This window comes from Biomphalaria glabrata, chromosome 8, assembly GCF_947242115.1.
Source record: "Biomphalaria glabrata chromosome 8, xgBioGlab47.1, whole genome shotgun sequence".
Taxonomy (NCBI): Eukaryota; Metazoa; Mollusca; class Gastropoda; family Planorbidae; genus Biomphalaria; species Biomphalaria glabrata.
Window position 1 is genome coordinate 36,131,244 of NC_074718.1, and position 23,111 is coordinate 36,154,354.

General features: G+C 31.1%; 1 protein-coding gene across 4 annotated transcripts; it reads right to left on the reverse strand.

Moving 5' to 3' along the window:
* Positions 1-249: 249 nt before the first annotated feature.
* LOC106059420 (uncharacterized) lies at positions 250-22,565 on the reverse strand. Of its 4 annotated transcripts, XR_008779369.1 has the most exons (12): positions 22,442-22,565; positions 21,131-21,253; positions 20,527-20,644; positions 19,895-20,060; positions 19,563-19,696; positions 19,011-19,153; positions 18,433-18,529; positions 16,868-17,020; positions 15,560-15,732; positions 10,754-10,928; positions 4,513-6,608; positions 250-1,901 (listed from the first exon to the last, which is right to left on the reverse strand). XR_008779369.1 is itself a non-coding variant. In XM_013217048.2 (11 exons), the coding sequence occupies exons 1-11, from the start codon at positions 22,525-22,527 to the stop codon at positions 6,414-6,416; spliced, it is 1,563 nt and encodes a 520-aa protein (XP_013072502.2). In that variant the 5' UTR covers positions 22,528-22,565; the 3' UTR covers positions 250-6,413. The 4 variants fall into 4 exon arrangements, 3 of the variants coding, with proteins under 3 accessions (XP_013072502.2, XP_013072503.1, XP_013072501.1); XM_013217048.2 differs by having other exon boundaries at positions 250-6,608; XM_013217049.2 differs by lacking the exon at positions 10,754-10,928 and adding an exon at positions 12,360-12,525 and having other exon boundaries at positions 250-6,608.
* Positions 22,566-23,111: the final 546 nt, after the last annotated feature.

A 23,111-nucleotide genomic window follows, 5' to 3' on the forward strand; every position in this document is an offset into this window, starting at 1 on the left:
TTGTATATCAGGGTTTCGGGGGCCAAAGTCTTCTTCAGGCCTCTTAATAGAATATACATGTGACATGTCTTAATTTCTATTACCCTAGTTATTGTTCTGTATGTCAGTCAGTAAAATCAAATACATACAAACCTAATTTTAAACTATTTCAAATTAATTGGCCTAAGTCTTCAAAGAATAACTTGATATATCAAATCACCTGAATGTTTCTAATTAAATTAATTTAAAAAACAACAACAAATCAAAACATTATTCACTCATGTATTATTTATTACATTTAAAAAATAGATCAAAGCATCATTAGGTTTTCTAATGACATTTCTATACAATGCACATTCTCTTAAATATGAGAACCATTCAATAAATTTATTCTATTGTTAAAAATTACACTTGTAAACAAATCATTTCAGCCAAAAACAATCGGAAGCTATGCATTACAAATTAAGTTTTGTTTTGAGATATATTTCATATACAGTTGTGCACACACACACAAAACAAAAAATATTTTCCCCTCAGAACATCATTGATGATAAATTTGATTGAAAATGTTTCAGATACAAAACACACAGTGAAGAGGTAGACTACTCTAAAGTATTTACAACTTCTAGTCACATCATTTTAATGTTGAGCTTTTGGAAGGTTACAAAGTATTATTATACACACAACTCAATTAAGTGGCATTCAAATAAATTGAACAAAAAAATAAATTCTCTATCGAAACCAGTGTAGTTGTCTTGCACAAAAAGTGAAACAGAAATGATTTATTATGATACATAAAGTTTATAGAAACAAAATTAGATGAAATAAATTGGAAACAAAATGAAATGGTAGGACTGAAGACTGAAAGTGAGAGTTTAGTCTCAGTTTGTTTATAGTATCATGCTTACATCTTTTCCAGTTGAACTATTATTTTAAATTCAGTTTATATTTGCTGTTAGATTACTATTTCAGTCCCAGTTTTTAAAAAATATGATTTGAATAATATTTCGTTTCACTTCCAATTCTGATTCTCAGCTTGCAACTACTTTCGTTTGTTGTGCTTACATGTAATGTTTAATTTTTTTTTCTAAAGCTCAGATTTAGTTCCATTTTTCTTAAGGACAACTACACTACAACAAACAATACCAAATGTCACTGGCAGATTTCATTAGGAAGAGCAATGGTATTAGAGAACAGGAGGCACAGCTTGAAATAAACTTTCCCCCCTCCTAAGATGTTATTTCTCACACAATTTGTGTAAACCAATAACAGTCAAAACTATTAAAATGATAACTATTGTTTTCACAAACAAAAATCAATACAATTTACCAATAAAAAACAAAATAATTTCACATGCAAAAAAAAAGATCAAACTAAGAATCCAAATCAAAATTAAAAATAATTTTTAACACTTATGTGTAGTATCAATAAGGAATGCAGAAACTGCTCATACTTCTGTGTACATATACAACATCCTTATGTTTTTGTCAAGAAGGCAACACTAGTGTCTATATCAAATTAAAAAGGCAGGTCCTATGACACTTTGTTCTGCTTCTGTGTGCTAAAATTGTGTTCATCACATCTCATCTCAACTGTGCCTGTGCTCCCATCTGAGGCACAGGCCACCAACAAGCTTCCTCCCAGCATCTTTGTTCTGGACAAGTCTCTCCAACTGTCCCCATCTGCTTTCAAATATCAGTGCCATGTATTTCCGCGCCAACCCCTCTTTCTCTTTTCTTGGGGGTTCGAGGTCAGGGCTTGTCTTGTGATGTTGGGTGCAGGATTTCAAGTGTTCACTCCAGCAATTTGTTCATCCAACAATAATTTGAACAACAATGTCAGACAAGATTGTCTATTTGCAAACATCACTACTCTGGTTTTGTAAACATGTTAAAATACAGTGTAAGTAGAATAAATTTGTGCTGAAACAAAATTTTAAAAATATTTATCAACAATATTATTGTATAAAATCTAAACAAAGAATGTTGTGAGATTTGGTAGAGACATTACTTTAGTGTGAAAAAGAAATTAATTCTGTCATATATATATATATATATATACACACACACACACACATATTCAAATAAACTACCCTATATGATCTTATAATGAAATAATAAAAGTGTGATAGAGACAGACAAATAATCTAATTTTAGTAATCATCTACTTAGTAGTACAGTTTGATCTGTACTTTTTATTCTATAAAAGTAGGTTTACCAATAAATCATCTCAGACATTCATTGCTTACTTCAAATATACATTACATTTACCAAGAGTAAATTATAAATCTGGTTTACAGCTAACAAGAAACTTTCTCTTCAGTATTGATTTCAATAGATGCTATTTATTAAAATAATCAAAAACATATTTACTTGACCATATTATTTTTTGTATTCAAACTAATATTTTATTTTTATTTTGTATGATGAGCCAGTAAAAAAAAACTATATATATATATATATATATATATATATATATATATATATATATATATATTACAAATTTTAACTTCAACAAAAAAAAAAAACAATAACAAAAAACTTTAGTTATTAAAAAAAAACATAGATAATTTTTAAAAAATTAAATCAAGGTTATATAATATTCATTTAATCATTATATTGTTTTTTATTTATATCTGTAAAGTAGAAATATAAAATATTGCCTTTTAAAATGTGAATATCAAAAGGGCAGTAAATGAAATCTAAAGTTTGCTTGGATGTTATATAAAAATGTAAAGTCTAATTTGAGAACTTGCCAGTATGGCAGGCTTTCACAACAGCAATAAAGTTGAAAGTTACATTTGAAAGGTACTAAACCATTTAATTACATAACTGACCAAACATATCTCAGTGTCACATGTCAATAGTTGCCAAAAAGAACTAAAGTTACTTTATTACAATGTTGTTTTCAAAAGCACTGAAAGCGGTGGTGAGCTAAAATAGCTCATAAAAGCTTAAGGATACTAAAAATAAACATTTCAATTTTTAGAAGGTAAAGAATCTGGATATTTCTAGAATCTATTATTAGATCAAAAAGTAGAGCCTAATAATGGGCAAAAAGAAAATACAATAATTTATTCCTTATGCTTATTTCAATATTTGGACTGTGGACTAATCATTTATGTTATGCCTTTGTACCTGAAGTATTATGTGTGATTATTTATTCTACAATTCAAGTTCATGATATTAAATTTAGTTTTCAGGTTTATGGTTATAGAATACTATTTGACAGATCCTTAGCTATACTTGGATGTTTTGTCACCAGATTTATATATATAATGACCAGACATGCCTACCCCCAAGACCCAGAATGTGGAACACTCAGGTTGAAAATGTGGAATTTTGGGCCCCAGTGTGGAACATATGCGCGTTTATGTTTGTCAGCCATACTGTAGGCATTATAAATAAAACTTCAATTATATTACTTTAATAACAATACTAGTTTGCTTCTTATAAATTAGATGTAAATAGTATAATTAAAAATAAGAAAATCTTTAATTCATAATTATGTCCTTTGTTTGAAATCAATAGTTCTAACTCCTATATGATGAATTCTAACCAAAATGTATTCTAATGACCTAGAGTCTAGACTCAAATGTTACTATCTATTTTTATTTGTTACTACTAGATCTAAATCTAATGACTAGATCTAGATTATTCTAGATCTACTTGATTATCTATCCTTTTCTAGGGCTCTACTCTAGTCACTCTAGATGCTGTCTCTAGTTCTAGATCTAAAATACATAATTTAAGAGTCTACTAGGTTACTTACTTACTAGTACTAGTCTAGATCTACATCTAATAAGTCCTCTAAGTCCTAAGTCTAAGAACACAGATTATAATAATTATATTATAGTTATAGATCTAAATATTTACTATGTCTAGATCTATAGACTTATTGAGAACTAAATTTATTACATAAAGTGCAATAATGATACATATAAATGATCTAGAATCTAGAGATCTATCCCCTTCTAAGTCTATTTCTAGATAGATCTAGATTTAGTATTGACATCTAGATCTAGTTATCTAGATTCTAGTCTAAGTGCTAGTCCTACTTCTAAAAAAAGTCACTATGTAAATAAATTAAAAATGTAATTATTTTAATTAGTAGATCTAGATCTAGAGCCTTATTTACTCAAATAATTTAGGCCTTAGCCTTACTGTGTCTAAGTCTAAGTTAATTAATTACATTTAGAATCTACGTCTAGATCTAGAATAATCTAGATCTTTAATAACGTATTTTGTTAAAAATCCTTTTCTTTGATTTTACTTAGATCTAGAAACCAGTTCAGTTGTGTTACTCAGATCTAGATCTATACTAACTATATGAAACTATCTATAAAGACTAGATCTATTCTATAATAACTGATTCTATATCTACTCAAAAACTAGAATAGACTAAAATTCACTAAAAAAAGATCTAGTCGGTATACTAGACTAAGACTAGATCTAGTACTAGTAGTAGAGCCATTGTCTGGAAAAGAAAGGGATTTAAATGGAAAATTTGGCTTATTAACTTATTAGCACTTACTAGATTCTAAGATTAGATCTAGACTAGTATCTAGACCTAGACTACTAGAGTAGCTCTAGCTGCTAGCTCAACCATATGATCCCCCATATCTTCGTAAATTTAGGACTCGCCGGGTCCGGGAGATAAAATGTAAACAATAAACACAGACCTATATATATTTTAGTTTGCATTCAGTATTTTCATTTCGCACTATTAATAAATAATGAAAAAACGGCGATTTTTTGTGTGTGTCGGAATTCAGACTTGGCGGAACAAAAAATCGTGAATGCGGAACGGCGGAACATGTGAGCTTTTTTTATGATTTTGCGGGACGGTTCCGCATAATGCGGGACTGTAGGCATGTCTGAATGACTAATTAGTAATAAACATGCAACACCAGCAGCCACACATAGTGAGCAACATTTTGGTAAAACACAGAACAAAATAGACCAGTGGTTGATCAAACTGAGGTCTGACTTGCTTTCAAAATAACAAGTAAACAAAATAATGTCATCTTTCAAACTTATCTATTCATAGGGCAATTGTTGTTTAGTTCAGCTATATCTAGGCCTAATGGTTATTAAGGATGATAAGTGAAACCATTAAGGATGTTAAGTGACCTTCTGCTTTTATTTTCCCAGAGTCCAGACAGGGATTTAAAGCTGAATGGAGGTACTTCTGATCTTAGATACAAAATTAAGTGACTTCACCAGGACTCAACCATCCATGTCAAGAGACAGATCTTTATTTTCTCTGATGCTTTTGTTTTAAGTATAAAATGTACTTTCACAAGTGAAACTCTACACCCCAAGCCTAGCAAATCTCTTTCAAACTTAAATAAAAAAAACTCTAGGCAGCCACATAACATTAGGCTTGCTAGCCAGGAGCTAGTTCAAAAAGCTTGCTCATAAAATACCACAACAAAGGAGTTATTCCATCTCACACAATCACCTGGAGACCATGTAGATGAAGAATAGCCCCTTACAATAAGAAAGGAGAAGTTAAGAAATTTGTTAGATACTAATTGACACAAAAACTATGCTAGTATTACAAATATAAAATATGTGATGAACACTATCATATGAGCTTTTGAATTAAATGTTATTGGCTTGCAAGTCATTTACAAATAAATCAAATAAGCAGTCTTAAAGCCATTCTTTAGTTTAGTCTGTAGAGTAGGAATGTTGGTTAGATTCTATATCTTCAGGAAGGGTTTTTCTCTATCAAGGGTGAGATAATATGCTCATCTTGTAACCTGGCCAAAACAATGTCCATAAAAAGCTCTCATTGGGGGAAGGGATGACTTGGAAGGAATATTTAGAAAAGGTTCCTATTTGGAGGCCATACATCATTCACAGTGATTGTTAGGTGTAAAACAAGACAAAACATTCATCACAAAAAAATCAACATGTATACTTGTACATTAATATTATAGTATCACAAGGAAATCAGCAACCTTACACTTTCTGAACCAAATCAAGCTCAAGAAACAACTATGCCAATGATGGCACATAGAATGATACAGCAAGATTTTGAATTTAAACTGTTTTCTCTACAATTTTTTATTCAGCTCTTGCTAAAAAAAAATAACTTATAAACTATCTATAAAAATATTTATTTTATAAAATTATTTCTAATGATAGGCAGTGCAGATGAGGACAAAAAAAAAACAACCCCAAAAAACATAAATACAATTTCATTTGTAAATGCAAATAGTTGTAAAGTAAGATTTTTTCCTTTGTGATTGAAATAAATTAATTACCATTCCATGCGCCACCATCCTGATTCTTAAATAATCATTCAATATTTCTTTTATTCCACTAGCATAAGTTTTTATAAAAGTTATTACCACATGAGTAACAATACAAATGTCTATAAAGACACTTTTAATTGATACAAAAATGGTCAGCACTCAAGACTTGCTACACCACATGGACACCCAACAAAGTCACATCCTCTTCTCTCATGCCAGGACGCAAATGTAGAAACTCCAAAAAATTGTTTTTTAAACCTCTGTTGAAGGGGTTATAGAATGCACCTTTTCCATCTTTTAAATAATTATAACGTTTAAAGTTAATTCTCTCATTGGTTGTCAAGTTTACAGCAGCATGGTAAATCTGTAGAAGTAGCAGGCAGATAAATAACAATAGTTTTACATTTTAAAGTAATAATAATAATAATAGTAATCTTTATTGTCCGTATGGAAATTTGTCAAAAAGATATTTCTCTTTCCCATATATAGGAAAACAAAAAAAAAAAATTTTTTTCTAATAAAAATGAAAAACTTTAATTACACATTTAAAACAATTATAACTGGTTATTCAAAGTAGATACTTCAAATTTTTATTTAAAAAACAAACAAACTAGTTTACCCGAAAAGGAATTTGTAAAAATAATTAATGCTTTGTTTTATTTTTAAATATTGTTTCTGCTTTTTTTCATAACAGTTCTTTCTATCAGACCTTGACAAAATTATTATTTTTTTATTAATAATATACACAGTTTGAAAAACACTTATTGATGTACTGCATTTGAAGTTTTACAAAGCTTATTTCAACTCACTCTGCCTGTCTGGTAAAAAGTTTTTATATGATATTTCCCTGACACCCAATCTCTGATCAAGCTGAAATTTTGCACAATTATTTCTTTACCCGACAGCACGAGAACCAATTAGTTAATTAACTATTTAAAAATTTTGTTTGGTATCTTGAACAAGGGAAAGAAATTGTACTTGACTGAGGTGATGGTATGAGCTGAATTAGTCCCCTTTATATCTTGCCACTTTAAATTAAGTTTGAAACAAACAACTATTTTCATACGTGGTACACAAGCAGAGTGGTTAGTATGTCGGTCATTTCCCCTTTTTTAAATTTATTTTTTCATTTTAAAAATGATTATTGTGAAATTCACCCAGATATCCCTTTCTTTCTCCCCTTTCCTAACTGGTCCAGATAAGTAATAGGATTATAGTGTATTCAGAAAGCTTTAAGCAATTGGTAAAAATATTTCTAATCGCACAGATTTTTTGTTGTTGGTCTAGATCAGTGGTCTTCAACCTTTTTAGGCTTAGGGACCCATTTTCATATTTTTTCCTTTAAAAAAACTGCTAGTGCCCCCCTTAAGAAAAACACTTATAAAGAAGCATGAGAAGGCAAATTTAAACAACATGTTATTTATTTATTAATTTTTATGCTGTCAATAACACTTATCCCGCACGGGAGACGACCGCAAGCCAAAGGCATTCTTCTTTGGTGAGAAAAGAGGAGAACGGCGTTACAAAGGTGTCCCCTGTAAGAGCTATAAAGATAAACTCAGACGCCATTCCCCCTCACTGACATAGAGGAAAGTACCTGGCAGCAGATGGCTACTTAGAAAGACAGTTGGAGAGTTCTCTTAAAAGCTGTGGGACAAATATTTGAAACTCAAAGAAAAGCCAGGCACCAAAAGACGGAAAGAAAACTTAAATAGACTGCCAGCGGAAAAAGGCTTTTGTCTACACAAAATTTAGGAAAATATGCAGGTCACAACTGGGTTTGTATAGTTATGTGAAACAAACTCAATTTCTAACGTTGTTTCTGTTCTTCAATTAGAAGCAAGCTAACCATAATTTGTCTGTATTTAATTTGCCAGCTTTTGAATAATTTTTTTTGTTTTGTTTCAGTGCAACTTTAGTTTCTTGTTTCTCCCAGTATGCCCAGCGCCCCCCCTACTGCCCCTTTGGCTCTCAGCACCCCCCAAATGTCACGAACGCCCCCCCCCCCCCCGGGGGCGATAGCCCCCGTTGAAGACCGCTGGTCTAGATTTATTATCATCTTAATTACATGACTGATCAAAACTAATTGATACAAATACACTTTGTATAAGTTTTTTATTTATTTAAAGTATTTTTTGTTTTTCTCGTTAAGATAATTGAAAATAAAACTGAAACAATTTAATATTTATTGTTCTTACCTTTTCTGTTGTATGCTTCATTTTGATACCACTACAAATGTCTAAATGTATACTACATACTTACCTGGTCTGATATTGCTTCAGACAAGAGAACTCAGTAATATGGAAAATACAATACAAAACAAAAATGTACATCACATTTAAATAATACATTACAAAAAATTTAGATTAAACAAAAAACATGTAATGAAGAGGTAAGGCAGCTGATGTACAGTTTCAATAAATTCAAATTTTTAAAAATTAAATAGTTAAAACTTAACTTGTGTACAAAATAAATGGACGGAATTAAATGTAAAAAAAAAAAAAGAACCTTGCATTGACGTGTAAAATAAATATTTGGGAATGAAAAAAAACCTGTAGATTGATATTTTTGTTTTTATAGTAAACTTTAAACAAAAACAACTTCTTTTGTCTTTGCCAAACAGTTACATTGGAGAATCAGACAACATGAACTTTAGAAGATTCCACTTGTAAGACATTGTTAATCTTTGACCAATTCAACATCAAAATCAAATTCTCCAAATGAAAATAATGTTTCAAATTTTCAACGATCCCTCTGTCATTCGGGTTGAAGAATTCACCTTTGCTGTTACGTAAATAACGATAACGTTTTCGATTAATGATTTCATTTAATGTTAAATTTCTTGCTGCAAGGTAAATCTGAAAAATAAATTAATTAAAAATATAGAAAAATAACTTTAAATTTTTTAAAAGTTAAAAGGTGGAAAAATTGCAGTATAATTGCATAAATTTCATAAAAATACATTTACTATGACAGTTAAGACAACAGTCTTCAGGCTATTCTAGTTATTTAGTCTACCATGATGTTTGTTGATCTAATATCAGATTATGGTATTTGAATTAAGCATTTATAGGATGAGTAGTTTCTCTTTAAGACCTTACGATCTATGGGGTAGATGATGTTAAGTTCATCTGTTTCTATGGATGAGTAGGATGTCATGTGGCCAGCACAACAACCCTCTGCCTTTAATTTCCCCAACTAAAGTCAGGTAACCATTAAAGTTGGGAGGACTCACCGAGATTCGAACCCTGGACCTCAGGTTCAGAAGCCAAGTGCTTAACCACTTAGCCACTGCGCCCCCTTTATAGGAGGATCAGTGGTGGAAACAAAAATTCAGAAGTTTAAATATCCTGGCACATTGAAATTTGATCAGTTATAGGAGGAGATTGATTACAGGTTTATAGAAGTTGAATTACTTACTGTAAGACCCAAAATATTGACAGCCACCAGTCCGTAAACAGCCAACAAGCACAAGGCCAGCAGAAAGTCATATCTGAGAGTGAAGCCTTCCAGCTCAGCTAGCGTGTATAGAAACTTCAGCTCAAACAGCCCATTGATGTTCACCATCAACACAAACAAGATAAATGAAACCCTGAAATGTCCCACAAAGCACAGAGTAGGTTTCTCTCAAATCTTTCACGCTGCCAGTTCAACATGATACAACCTTAATGGATCTTTCAATCGTTTTCTTCTACAGTTCATGTCAAATTTATATAAATATTTTGATATTTGTTTTTAAGCTCAATACTGCATGGAATTAGAGGGATTATTAAAAGTGATATAAAGTGATAAAAACAAAAACTAGCCAATACATTGGAAATATGTTAAAATATACAAAAACAAAATACAAATTAACTAGTCAAAAAAATGCAACTGGGCAGTTACATGAGAAAAATATTACATTTCTAAAACTAATACAACTTTAGGCAGATAGGTGTTGTTTTTTTTTAGTGAAGCTGCCTAATAAATTCATCATCTTGGATTTTCAATTTTGCAAAATTCTTTAATTTATTCTTTTTGTTCAGCTTTGATTATACAAGCATAGATTAATATAAGAGATATTGTACAATTCAATGTATTACATTTCAACTGCTAAGTGCATCAACAGATTAGTGAGTATGATTAAACATAAAAAAAAGGTAAAGCCAATTTTTTTTTCACAAAAAAACAACAAAAAAGCATTAAAGAAAATATTGACATTTACAAAAAAAAAAATAATAATTCATAAATACACCCAATAACAGAAATTTTCAATCACAAATTTACAATTACTTGTTTCATGATGAGCTAATTAAATTAAATTTCAGAAATATGCTGTTATTATAAATAGCTACATTACATTCACATATTAACAACGAGATGAAGTCAGCTTCAAGCATATGGATTAAAATTGCATAGTTGTACTTACAATTCCTTTGAAGCAAAAAATGTAATGATCTAAAACTCTCACCTTCTAATGTTGGAAGGCATCTAAACTAGTCCCAACAGATTCTAGGTCATTTTACTTACTGAGGTTTGTGCTATACAGCTAGCCACTAACAAGAAGAAGGCTAATAGTCCAAAGCCCACTAGATAGTCAATCTGGTACCAGGACATGCCTTCAATGGACAGCACATAGTAGGAGAAATATATAGTCTGCAAGCCCATCAAAGTCATGGTGATACAAACTCCAGTAAAAGAAACTCTGCAAAGATGCACATGTCACTGAGAGAATTGCTGTGTTATCAACAGAAACAAAGTCCAGAAAAATTGATCAGATAGAGATGAAGTTTTGCAAAAAAACACAATACTTGTTGAGTTAATCTTATAAAATGCGGACGTTTGATTATGATTATTAATTTGAAACTCTAAAAAGTAAAAAAAAAATACTTAAAGTACCAATAAAAAAAAAACTAGAACAAAGTAATGACAGAGTACAAGTAAATGTCTAATAAAAAGTTTGGGTTAAGTTAAGACACTGCACACAAAACAGGTGAAATACTACTGATGTTAGTTTTAAATAAAAATATATATAAAAACTGAACTGAATGAAACTGATAGTGAAATTGTTCAAATCCATAGTGCAGTGTTAATAGAAATGATCATGAATTCAGTGGGTTGTATCACACAGAACACTGTTAAATAAAATGTATTCTAGGAACAAATATAAAATGGAAATGAACATGAGCAATGAAATATTGTGTAGGCTTATAAATATTGTCAGTTACACTTCACAGAATAAAGGTTAAGATGAGAACACTAGACCAAATGCTGGTTTTATTTCCTATATAACTTAGAAAGATACATTTTCATATAAAAGAAATAATATGTAACAAATTTTTCTATTCCCTAGAGCTAAGAAAATGAAAACTTGAAATGATTAAATATTAAAAAAGTAAAAAAAAAAAACAAAAAAAAAACAACATAACAGCAACTTTCCATTTTTTTAAAGTGATCAATAATAAACATAGCATGACATGAAAAAAAAGACATTTTTCGCTCTCACCAAAAATCTTTAGAAACATACAGTTGCAGTGTTTTGCAAAGTTATCAAAATATGAAGCATAACAGTCAAAATATTTTACATGAACCAACATATTTAAAAAAAAAACTGAAGACAAAAAAACCCTGGATAAATAATTCCTACAATTGTTCCCCAATCACATTTTTTGGGTAAAGTAAATAAGATATAGGCTAGTGTCAGGTAGTTTATCAAGACAAAAAAAAAAAGATCCCATATGTATATTAGTGAGCCACAATTTGAGAATAATTTATTTTAACAAGAATTCAAAAACATCAACTAAGTGTGAAGTCAGAAATCAAACCTACAATTAACAGTTAAATTTTGAATCATTTGCTTTTACACCAATTAGAATTAATAATACACAACAAGTACTAATATCTGGTTACCAGGTCACCATAAAAATGTATAGTCTATATTTTCTTTAAGCCTTTCGCTTTGTTCTCCGTCAACATACTACCTGTTGTGGCCTTGAGAGTGCTTGAAGTCTACATTATAATTTAGTACTTACCTTATATTAGATGCAAATTCTCCAAAGGAAGAACTATAATAGTTTATTTAAAGCTTCACATTTTTCAAATAAACTACAATGCTAGAAATGAAAAGGGTCCTTACCGCCATACTTAGTACTACACTGACCATGACTGAGACTAGGAATAGCTCCACTGTCCCAATGGCCAACAACCAGTCCCACTGATCAGAGCTGATAATGTGATAACAAAAATAATCTGACAAAGCCACCAGAACTGCCATGCTCAACAAGAAGGCTAAGAACCACATCCTACATGAGTAAGGCAAAAGAGTGGGCCTCGTTAGTCATTGGTACAAACTAAAACCCAATTTCGTTTTAAGTATAACATTCTAAGATATATATATATATATATATATATATATATCACAAATCAAATTTAATTACAAGTAGTCCAATGATAGAAAAAAAAGCATGCACTGAAACAAGACAAAAGAAACATACACAAGAACAGGAAAAAGTTATGACTTTTCTTTATATGCTTAACCTAATTATATCTATAAAAAGCCAAAAGATCAAATCATTCAGAGAATGTTGTCAACGTTTAAAGGTTGATGAGTTTACACTAACATGCCAGGATCTCAATTTAGTGTTGCACAAAATAACAAAGGTTTAGCACTAGCTCAAAGCAAAGGTGAAAATATTCAAAAAATGTTTTCATTTTGTTCTGATTACTATTATTATCAGAATGTTGTATCCGCCAATTTAAAAGCAAAAGAAGGAGACTACAACTATTAATAATTTATGATTTAAGGCTGCACATCAGTAAGCTTACCAGACACCTGCACCTCCATAGGAGGACAAAAGGCGTATAATACCTTTCAAAGAAGGAAAAAAAAACAACTGACAAGTAAAAACAATTGCTTCACATTGCACTTGTCGTCAGCTCTTTTAATAATGCGGGTAATGCACAAGAAAAAAAAAATCACAGATTTTGGGAGCTCTGAGTATGAGGTTTCTTTTGAACAGCCTTCAATGAATAGCTGTTCATGAATCTTATCTTTCAACTTGCACATTTAATTAAATTTGATATGTGAATGATTTGCAATTGAAGTAAAAAACAAAGTAAATGTCAGACATTTTCACACTTTGGACCAAGGCCAAGAAACTTAATAATTCACAATACAGTTAACCCTTGATAATTCAACAGTTACAGGACAAGGTGGTGTCAGATAATTGAAAGAGCCGGATTACCAAAGGTTAGCTGTAATTCAAAGACTTTAGCCATATATGTCAAGAAAATTATAATTGAAATGTACAGTAACAAATCTGAGCAATGCTTCTCAGCCTCAATGTGGTACTCGGGTGGAAAGGGTAGCTAAAGGAGATGATTAGGCCAATAGGGATGAAACCTCCATTGGGGTGCCAAGCGACTAAGTTCATTGCACTGGTGGGGATGAAAGAAAGCACCAACAAACATGTCATTATCCACAAACCATTCCTCTAGGAGCCATTTTTATGGCGGACACCTGCACGGCTGATCTAGTACAGAGTAGGGGATTTTACCCAGTGTACTCAGCCTTTGGCCTGGCTACTAACTCAAGATACGAGCCATCAGTATTCCCAATGTAAACATTTACATCTGCTTGGATCTTTCCCAGACTATTGTTCAGACGCAACTCTTAGGACAATTATGAAGAAGAAAAAGTACAGTAATGAGATATTCTCCTAGTCCTAGACTTTCAATGGTATAAAAAAAACAATAGATGAAAAAGAAAAATTTATTCATCTACAAAATGCAAAAAAACTTCCTCAATTTGGGTCTATTTGCTCTATTTTAGCATTTTTTTCTCTTGGTGTGGTCTTCAACAAATTTCAGAAAATGTTCTATTTTCTGTCATATACTGTAGGTCGCCTGATGCCACAAATCAAAATATGGCAGCGAGAGTTTCACCACGGTCATACCTCTTAATAGTTTACCATTTTTCAGGAAGAGATCATGTCGTATGTTTATGTTTGCCAGCTTTACTTGTCATCTACAAGATGTAACAACACTAAAAAAAATCTGGCAGCTAACCTGCTACTAGTAACCACAGAAAGACAATCAATAAAGTATCACCTCTTAACACATCAAGAAGAACATGAAAGGCAAGACTTGCATGTCAAAACACACATTGTTGCCGAGTCAGTGCCATGTCGGATTATGAATCGTGTCAGATTAAAAAGTGTTGGAATATTAAGGGTCAAGAGAAGAGTAACCTAAACCAAGTGCTTATACTCCAGACAAATTGTTAATGCAAAGAAACTCTTAATGCATTTTGGTATATACAGAGTTTTTGTCTGATTATTTCTACAAATATGACAAACAAACTCTATAAAGTATCTTTTCCTTAGTAAATTTATAGAACGTCATATAGTATGAACAAACCAAGAATTTTACAGAGCATGCCATAACATCATTACAAAGGTTTTTTTTAAGCAATTATTTGAAAACATTTCAAGCTTTTTAAAATTACTATACAGATACACACACAAAATTAAATTAGTATAAAGAAGAACTGTGCAAGCTACAAACATTGAATAGCAAAGCTTCTTTTAACTCAAAGCTCAATAGCTAGAGATACTTTTTATCACATCAGGGTTATTTACTCCATTTAAAAACAAACTTTAAACTCATTTTGAATAATGAATGTATAAATTTAATATTTCATTTCTTTTCTTTAAGAGATGCAAGTGACCTATAATTTAAGAAGCCATGCTATGTTGCAGTGTTTAAGAAAAAGCAGCTAAAAAGCACTGAGCGGTGAGTGAAAATGTTAGCGTTGTTTAAGCGTAACTAATGTGCATAAGTTCACAAGATGAACAATTGACTAGAGGCAGTGGCAAAGCATGGTTTGAAAAAAAAAGAAAGGACTTCCTTTAGAAAATAATAACATTTTTTTAAAATCCTAAATAGTTTTAAATTCCAATTAATTTCAAAAGAGTTTTGTGTCCAAATATATACTTTTGAGCTTAGTAAGTTCTTAGTTCTAGTTTTAATTCACTTGTTCAAAAAATAACCCTTGAAAAGGAATGGAAGTTTTAAATTTGACACAAAGCACTTATGGATATAAGCACAGAAGACTAATTTTAATTAAAAGGATACCATGCAGTATTAAACAAATATCATGCTCATTTACAAGGTGGCTTTATTAACATTGATTGACTTTGGAAACAAACAACTTTCCGATTATTAAAGTCTTAAAGCATTTAAAAAAATTCTATATATTTAAACTAGTTAAAAATATTACAATAAGTGACATAATAATAATTATACACCTACAAAGTTACATAGTCTAGCACCTACCTGTTGTAGTAGCCTACACAATTGTGTATGTAAGGACAGTGATGGTCAAATTCTTTCACGCATCTATTGCACACCCTACAGTGTTTAGCACGTATTGGCTTTACAGTCCGACAAGTATGACACAAGCGTGAAAGTGGATTTTGACCTTGTTTCCATTCATCAAAGTGAGCAACCTTGAAAACAAAAGTTAAAAATTTGAGAACGTATAATGAAAAATGCATTTTTAGGATAATTTTAATTTTTTAAGCAGGATTTTTAAAATAGACATTCAATTGATTCTGTTATTGCTTTTCTTCTTAATAAGTAGTTTTTCTTAATAATAAAAATGTTGCTCTATGCAAACTCACAGATGACCTATGAGGTATGATGCTTAGACATTAGGTTACTTACAAACCTACTCCTAAACTGCACTCACATCAGAAACCTCAAATTAACCAATAGATTATTATCATTAGGAGACTTTGTAGTAGAAATATAAAGATCTCTGTCAACTTCATTTGTAATCTTGCTTCCTTTCCAATCTTGCTGGTTTAAACACATCACCTTACCTATCCCTTAGTCTGTTGAACAGTTGAGGCATCCAAACATGATCTGTTGACCATCTTCCTTTATTACTCTGTCTTTTACCTAAGGTAAAATCTCTGAACAGTGACAGGCCTGTAGACTATTTTATGTTGTCTTCCCATTGCTTTCTTTGTCTGCCTCTTCTTCTTTTCCCTGATTATGTTCCCTAAAAGAAGGTTTTTGCTAGCCCTGAAGATCTTGTGACATGACATGACATGACCATAAAGTTTTAGTTTGCATTTTTGACACTAATCAGCAGGCCATTGTGATCATGATCCAAATCTCCTCCTTATACATATATTTAATTTAAAAAAACGAAATGACACACTTTGGGAAGACTGTAAGTAACCAGGAACATAAGAAGATAAAATAAAGTTGTTCTTAGGTACATAATATGAAACAGTACATAACAGAAAACCTTTGTGCAACCACTTATTGCATCCTAACAGCAAAGTGAGAATCACCTATGTATTGTACTTTTCCACATGTACAGCTTTTTCCTAGTCTAGCCGCACAAATTCGATCTTTTCTTGCACTTCTTTATAGCATTTGTAATTCCCCCCCCCCCCCCCAACTTAATGATAATCCCCCTTATTCTGGGACCAAAAAAAAAAAATCAAAAGCTCTGAACACAAAAAGGTTGTATGTATGTTTCACAGATGTTCTGTTTTGGAAAGGTTATCACTATTGAAGGCACAAAACTTGTTTGAAATGAAGAAATGGACATGAATAAGCAGTACTTACCTGTTTTATAGCCAAGTCATATTCAGGAATATTTCTTGGCAAGAACCCGGGGTCCACTGTGTTAGCATGATATAAACAAATCCACATGACCACATTGGTAAAAATAAAAGTCAGATGATAGATGGGAAGTTCATTCCAGGTCAGAGGGAAACACTAAAAGAAAAAGAAACATTCAAAACATTACCATATCATTGACAATTTTTTTTTAAAGTTGGTGGGTGTAGGTGTTATGGTTTATAAGGGAGGTCAAGTAGAGTTTATAAAGCAATATTAAGCCAGGGCAGTCATACCAGTAAGATAGGGTGTGAAAGTGAGGTGTCAATATCAAACTTGAGAGGATTGCCATTTTGGTTACACATACAGGTCTTAACATTTTTCAGACCCTAAATCACTTCTATCATCATTATCAATTTTGTACTGTTTCTGCTGTCTACTAAAAAAAACAAAACCCTTTCACTTGGTAATCAGAATTTCTAAATCTAATTTGAGTTATTTGTAATTAATATATAAACATCTCTTACATGTGGTTATAAAGCTGAGACACCCATTATTTGTCCCACTGTGAATAGTGTAAAGAAAACAGTACAATATTAATATAAGCACACAGCTTGTTTAGATGTGTTTTGTTCCCTAATTCTGTTCAGCATTCATCAGTTTAAAATAGACCTACATCAAGTCATTACTAAGGTAATTGTTATTGTTTTAAAATGCTAATATTTTTAATGCCTATTGCATAACACCCAGCAAATCACTTTACTCATGCCCTTTTCTTAATGGTCAATGTAATATTGTCAGTAACACAAGTAGCTCTTTAGTCAAATGCTAGCAAAGAGAATCTTATCTTATCTTATATAATACAGACGTTACTTCAAAAAAGATGATTACGTCCTACGCGTCATGCATATTAACCAATGACTTAAGTTTAAAAATTAAATCTTCCAACAAGAAAAACATTAAAAATACTTTTTTAAAAGACAATACCTCCTTTATGCAACTTGTAATTGTTTTTCTGTTAAAAATTAATGAATGTTAGATTAAAGAAAGATCCTGGCTAAGCCAATGTATAGATCTAGTACAATTTTTAATATTCCAATGATAAGCATTTAGATCTAGTCTTAGAAGACAATGAGTAAAATTTTCCTGAACATTAACTTATTACACTCCTGAATCAATAAAGTCTTACATTTGGAAATTCCTGAAAGCAATAGTTGTTTCAAAACGGATGTTGGATCTAGACCTAGATTAGTCTCTAGCTAAATTTACATTTATTTATTTTTTACTTTGAAAAATTATAACAGTCAAACTAGAGTTTTCCCAGTGTGGCCAATAAGCTAGTAGTTCTGTTCAATTTCTAGGAAAATTGTTAGAGCCGTTTTTGAGATTAGCTGTCCATGGATCCAGGTTCCACGAAGTTCTGAATTGAATAGAAGTATTGAAAAAAAAAAAAAAAAAAAAAAGAAACAAGGGAATTCATGTGCTCTAAATCACATAGTCCTGAACTGTTGAGCCCAAAATAACTTCAGTTTTGTTACATTAGGTGTTTGAACAAAATAAAATGTATCTACCTTGAAAATATACATAGGATAGCCCCATAATACAACATTAACCAAGAAGAAAAGAAGAGCTCCTTTTGAATTGCCCGGAGGCCCAAATATGATGGCCCTGAAAAAAAAAAAACAAATGGCTTTATTTTTGGGTTTTCAAATACTTATATATACTACTTGAGTTATGCATTCAAATAAAATCTAAGTATAAAGTATACTGTTTGCTTATATTGATTTTGTGTTCTCTGATTTTTTTCAGTATGGTGTTTTAACAGATATTCCTTATTAAATGCTCACATCTTTGCCAAAAATGTCAACATTTTGATATAAAAAATTAGTAGAACAAAAAAACCCCAACAATTTCATGAACTTTATGTGGCCTGTGAGGTACTTAAAGTAACATTACCTTGCATGCTAACTCATGCCTACAAAGAATTCACAACAATGATCGCAAATTAACCTACATAAAATTAGTATTTTTAACTAAAAAATTGTCTTCCTACTTCTTTTGGAAATAATAGTTAAAAATGTCTAAAACATTTTGTTACTTATCATTTCTAAACAATATACATATTTTAAATTGAATTTTTTTTCATTACCAGCAGTCAATACGAGGTAGAATACTGTTTCTGGTTTGGACTTCTTTCTTCAAATAGTTGACTATTTTATCATGCTTTCTGCCAATAGCAAGCTGTAATGGGGTTTTTCCATTCACATCAGGGATGTCTATTTCTACACCATCCTAAATAAGCATATCATATACTGACATAAATTTTAAGAGCTGATATAATTAGCAAACTAATTTCACATTTTCATTGAATTAGTGTGAAAATATATAGCAAAATTTTAAGATAAAATAAAATCTGATTATGTCAGGTAAAGCATAATAGGGTGGTTAGACTTTAATACATGAATACAGATGGCAGAGTTCATCAGCTTCTGAAGCCAATGCCCTATTGAGCTTATATAGCCAGATGCCTCTATTTCCACCACTAGTGCCAATTATTCTTAAAATAATGAGTGAACTCAAAGATGTGTGTCAAAGCATTAAGTAAAATCTCGGGTCTCCACAAGATTTCAAAATTATAAAAAAAAGAGTTAATTATTACGCGATATTGACCAGAGTCTATTGTGTTATAAAGTTACCTAACCTGCTCACATAGCTCTTGTACAGCTGTTATGTTTCCATTGATACATGCAAGGTGAAGGGCAGTCTGGCCAAAATTGTCTTTTTGTCTTGGGTTAAAACCAGAGTATATCAACAGGCGCATAAGCTCATTATGACCTGCAGAACCAATTATCATAAGCCTCTGTAATCTTACAAACATAACTATAAATATATTTTAACAATAGGTGACAACAAAACTGGATGAACTAATAAATTGATTTACATTCATAAATATGTCATTATCTAAACAAATTTCTAATTCTAATTAACATTTTCACTATGCAATTTGCACCTTAAAGCAATAACGCCTGTTACCTTTAAAAGCTGCCCAGTGTAAAGCATTGTCTCCATCTTTGTCAGTTAACTGAAGACGAGCTCCTTTCCCCATAAGGTATCCAGCCAGCATAGTTTGTCCATACTGAGCTGCTACAATCAAAGGAGTGCAGTTTTTATTATCCACTGCATCCAATTCAACACCAGCCTAAAAGACATATGTTTAAAGAATACCAACCCCATTGTTAAAGTTTTTTAGCATGACAATAAAGAAAATTATAGCAATATCATCATTTATTAGAGTACAGTGATAATCTCAAACAGTATGGTTTGATTCATTTGAAAATCCCAGAGTATATTTTTTTACAGTCTATGCTATATGTCAGTGAAAAGTGCTACACGCCCATTTGATTTTTTTTTTCTCATATAGGCCTATTCATGATAAGAAAATGACTTAATGTTTCTATTTAAACAAAAAATCGTTGAGAAAGTGGGGAAATCACATATGTGGTTTGTAGGCATCAAGCTTGTCTATTAAATGATGTATTTCTAAAGGAGAAGGGGCTTTGAGATTATCACAGTAAAGATTAACAGTAAAGTATTAATATATATGAGATCATTATAATCTAATTTAATTTACAGACATTTTTTATTGGCATTTAATTAAAGAATACCTGTGTGAGAATGTCTACAATGGCAATGTGACCATTGACACAAGCCCAGTGAATAGGCCTGGCACCTAGCTCATTAGAACTTGGTTCATCTATTGGAATTTTATTTTCTATCATATACCTGCCAAAATAGCATGAAGCATTCATTAAAGGGTAAAATTTAAAAGAGCATATTTTTTTATTTTTGTTTAGATTAACTGCCATTTTAGCTGTCGTGTTTGTGTTTGTAATGTTATTACAGCGCCTTGAGCCTACATTTTGTTTGTTAACAGCGCTTTATAAATAAAATTATTATTATATAAAGAAAAAAAACACAAAAAAAGTTTTAAAGAAACATTTTCTAGCAAACTGTTTACAAAGAAGTTTTGTGGCCAGCAGAGCAACCAGGTAACTTTTACTATGTCCAACTGGTAGTTACATGGTTTAAAATGAAATTACTAAGCAATATAAGTAAATAAACATGTTTTCATTATGAAAGGTAATATTTATAGCACCTTCACTTCAAAGCTTTCTATTTATGTATATTAATACATAAATACTAATTTATTGGAATCTTGTTTACAAGTGGAAACAAGTTTATAATTTTTTTAGATGACAAGATAAAAACCTGAGAATTGCAGTGTGTCCTCCAAGACAAGCCCAGTGAGCGGGAGTGTGTCCTTTATCATCTCTGAGTGTTAATACGGGTAGTCCTTGTGTTTCTACTAACGTCTGAACAGGAATAAGTAAACTAAAAACAATAAGTGAAAGAGATGTTATTATAATAATAGTATTCCTTTCCTTCAAAAGTGGTTGGCTTAATATATATACCTACACAAAAGATGACAAAGTTAAATTTGAATAAGTGGATGAAAGATATCTTCTTAGAGCAATGTACAGTGCAATGAACTTTATTTCTATTATAAAACTGTAATCATAAATATTTACAGTCAGAATCAAAAGCACTGCAACATGTAACACTAATTTTTCTTTTAGTAATGTCAACTGTTGATTTAAATTTTACTCTCAAAGCTGAACTCTAAAAACTAAATGGAGGAATGGGAGAAAGGGCTGGGCTGGTGGGGAGACTCATTTATATTATTATAATAAGCCTAAATTAAGGTTGCCTTCCTTTGTTTTTCTGTTTAAAAATCTAAATTTTACACACAAAAAAAAACTTTAACAAAACATATAGATATAGATCTAGTCCTCTGTATCTTAGTAATATTACAATGCTGAATCCCTTTTTCTAAAATAACTATTTGAACAAAGAAAGACTAAGAGCCTATATCTATGACTTTAAAAGTTTAAAGAGGTTCTTTGTTCTGTTCCCATGACAGCATAATTGTTTTGAAATATAAATATTGATTAAATTCTATTCAGCTAAAACAAAACACATGAAAATGGGGGAAAATGTTGTTGAATAGTTTGCCATTTTCATTTTGAAATGAAAAAATTTAGCTCTATTTAAAATATTTTTGAGAAATAGATAATTAGATTATAAATATAGATCTAATCTAGGTCTAGCTGTATTGCTGGCATTAACTTAATCATTAGTCTTAGTATAATTAAAGTTATGCCAGGCAAGGACAACTCCAGTCTGATCTATAAAATTATAAATCAAGGTGTATCTAGATCTCCAAAGTCCATATTCTAACGACACTAAAGTGAATTGAATTGTGATGGATTACTGGATAACGATAACAACACATTTTCCCTTTTATTAACTTTACATTGATTAACAGTAACTAATAACGATTAGTAACGTAGTAACACACTTCTTAACACACACACTGCCACAGCACACCGACTCAAGTCAACTGTCAAGTCATACTGAACAGTCTACATCATCATGATCATGTATTCTTTATTAGATATTAGATGATTATAATTAAATAAATTACAGCCCTCAATGTCTATTAGATCTAGATCTACGAACCCGGCTTTGACAGCTTCAAAAATGGGATGTGATTTTACACCAGTTTCTTTATCAGCAAAATTTACTTGTTGGCTAGGTTCAGACATTTTGCCAAACAAATCTACTAAAATGCTTAAAACATAACCGGAAAACTTTATGAATCAAACAGCAAGAATTTTATCTAGATTTCTCCCACGCCCCCCCCCCCTTTTTATGTATTCCCCATCTTTCTGTATAGTTTATTTAGTATATTAATATAAAAATCTATATAGATCTATATCATAGGCGTAGCCAGAAGCGGGCCATGGATTCAAACGCCTCCCTGAAAATAAAATAAAATTCCACCCCTCGGTTGGACCGTTGGAGAGTGACTGACAATGGAGAGAGGAGGGGAAATGGTGACCAGTTTTGCGTTATTATTTTTTTTTTAACTAAAGCAAAATTAGTACATTATAGATCTAGTCACCAGATCCACGATCGCAACATAGCCGGGGCTTTTAATGATGCATTCCAATAATTAAAAAAATATAGCCATTACTACAGTCGCCAGAGCGTAACCAAAACAATCAAAGTATAAAGAACTCCGCACTTACAGCTATATTACTGAATACTGTATAAGCTATTTCCTTTTTTTATATCAAACAAAGTATTAATTAACAATAATTAATTTTGGGTTCAAACTAACTTCAAA

Bases quoted from the DNA above. Each gene is read 5' to 3' on its own strand.
- LOC106059420 (XM_013217047.2), bottom strand. From the start codon at position 22,527: ATGTCTGAACCTAGCCAACAAGTAAATTTTGCTGATAAAGAAACTGGT. The intron at 20,645-21,130 runs GTTTTTATCTTG...CTATTTTGGCAG, and splicing joins GGACACACTGCAATTCTCAG to GTATATGATAGAAAATAAAA. The intron at 9,837-15,559 runs GTAGGTGCTAGA...GGGACATTTCAG, and splicing joins TGTGTAGGCTACTACAACAG to GGTTTCATTTATCTTGTTTG.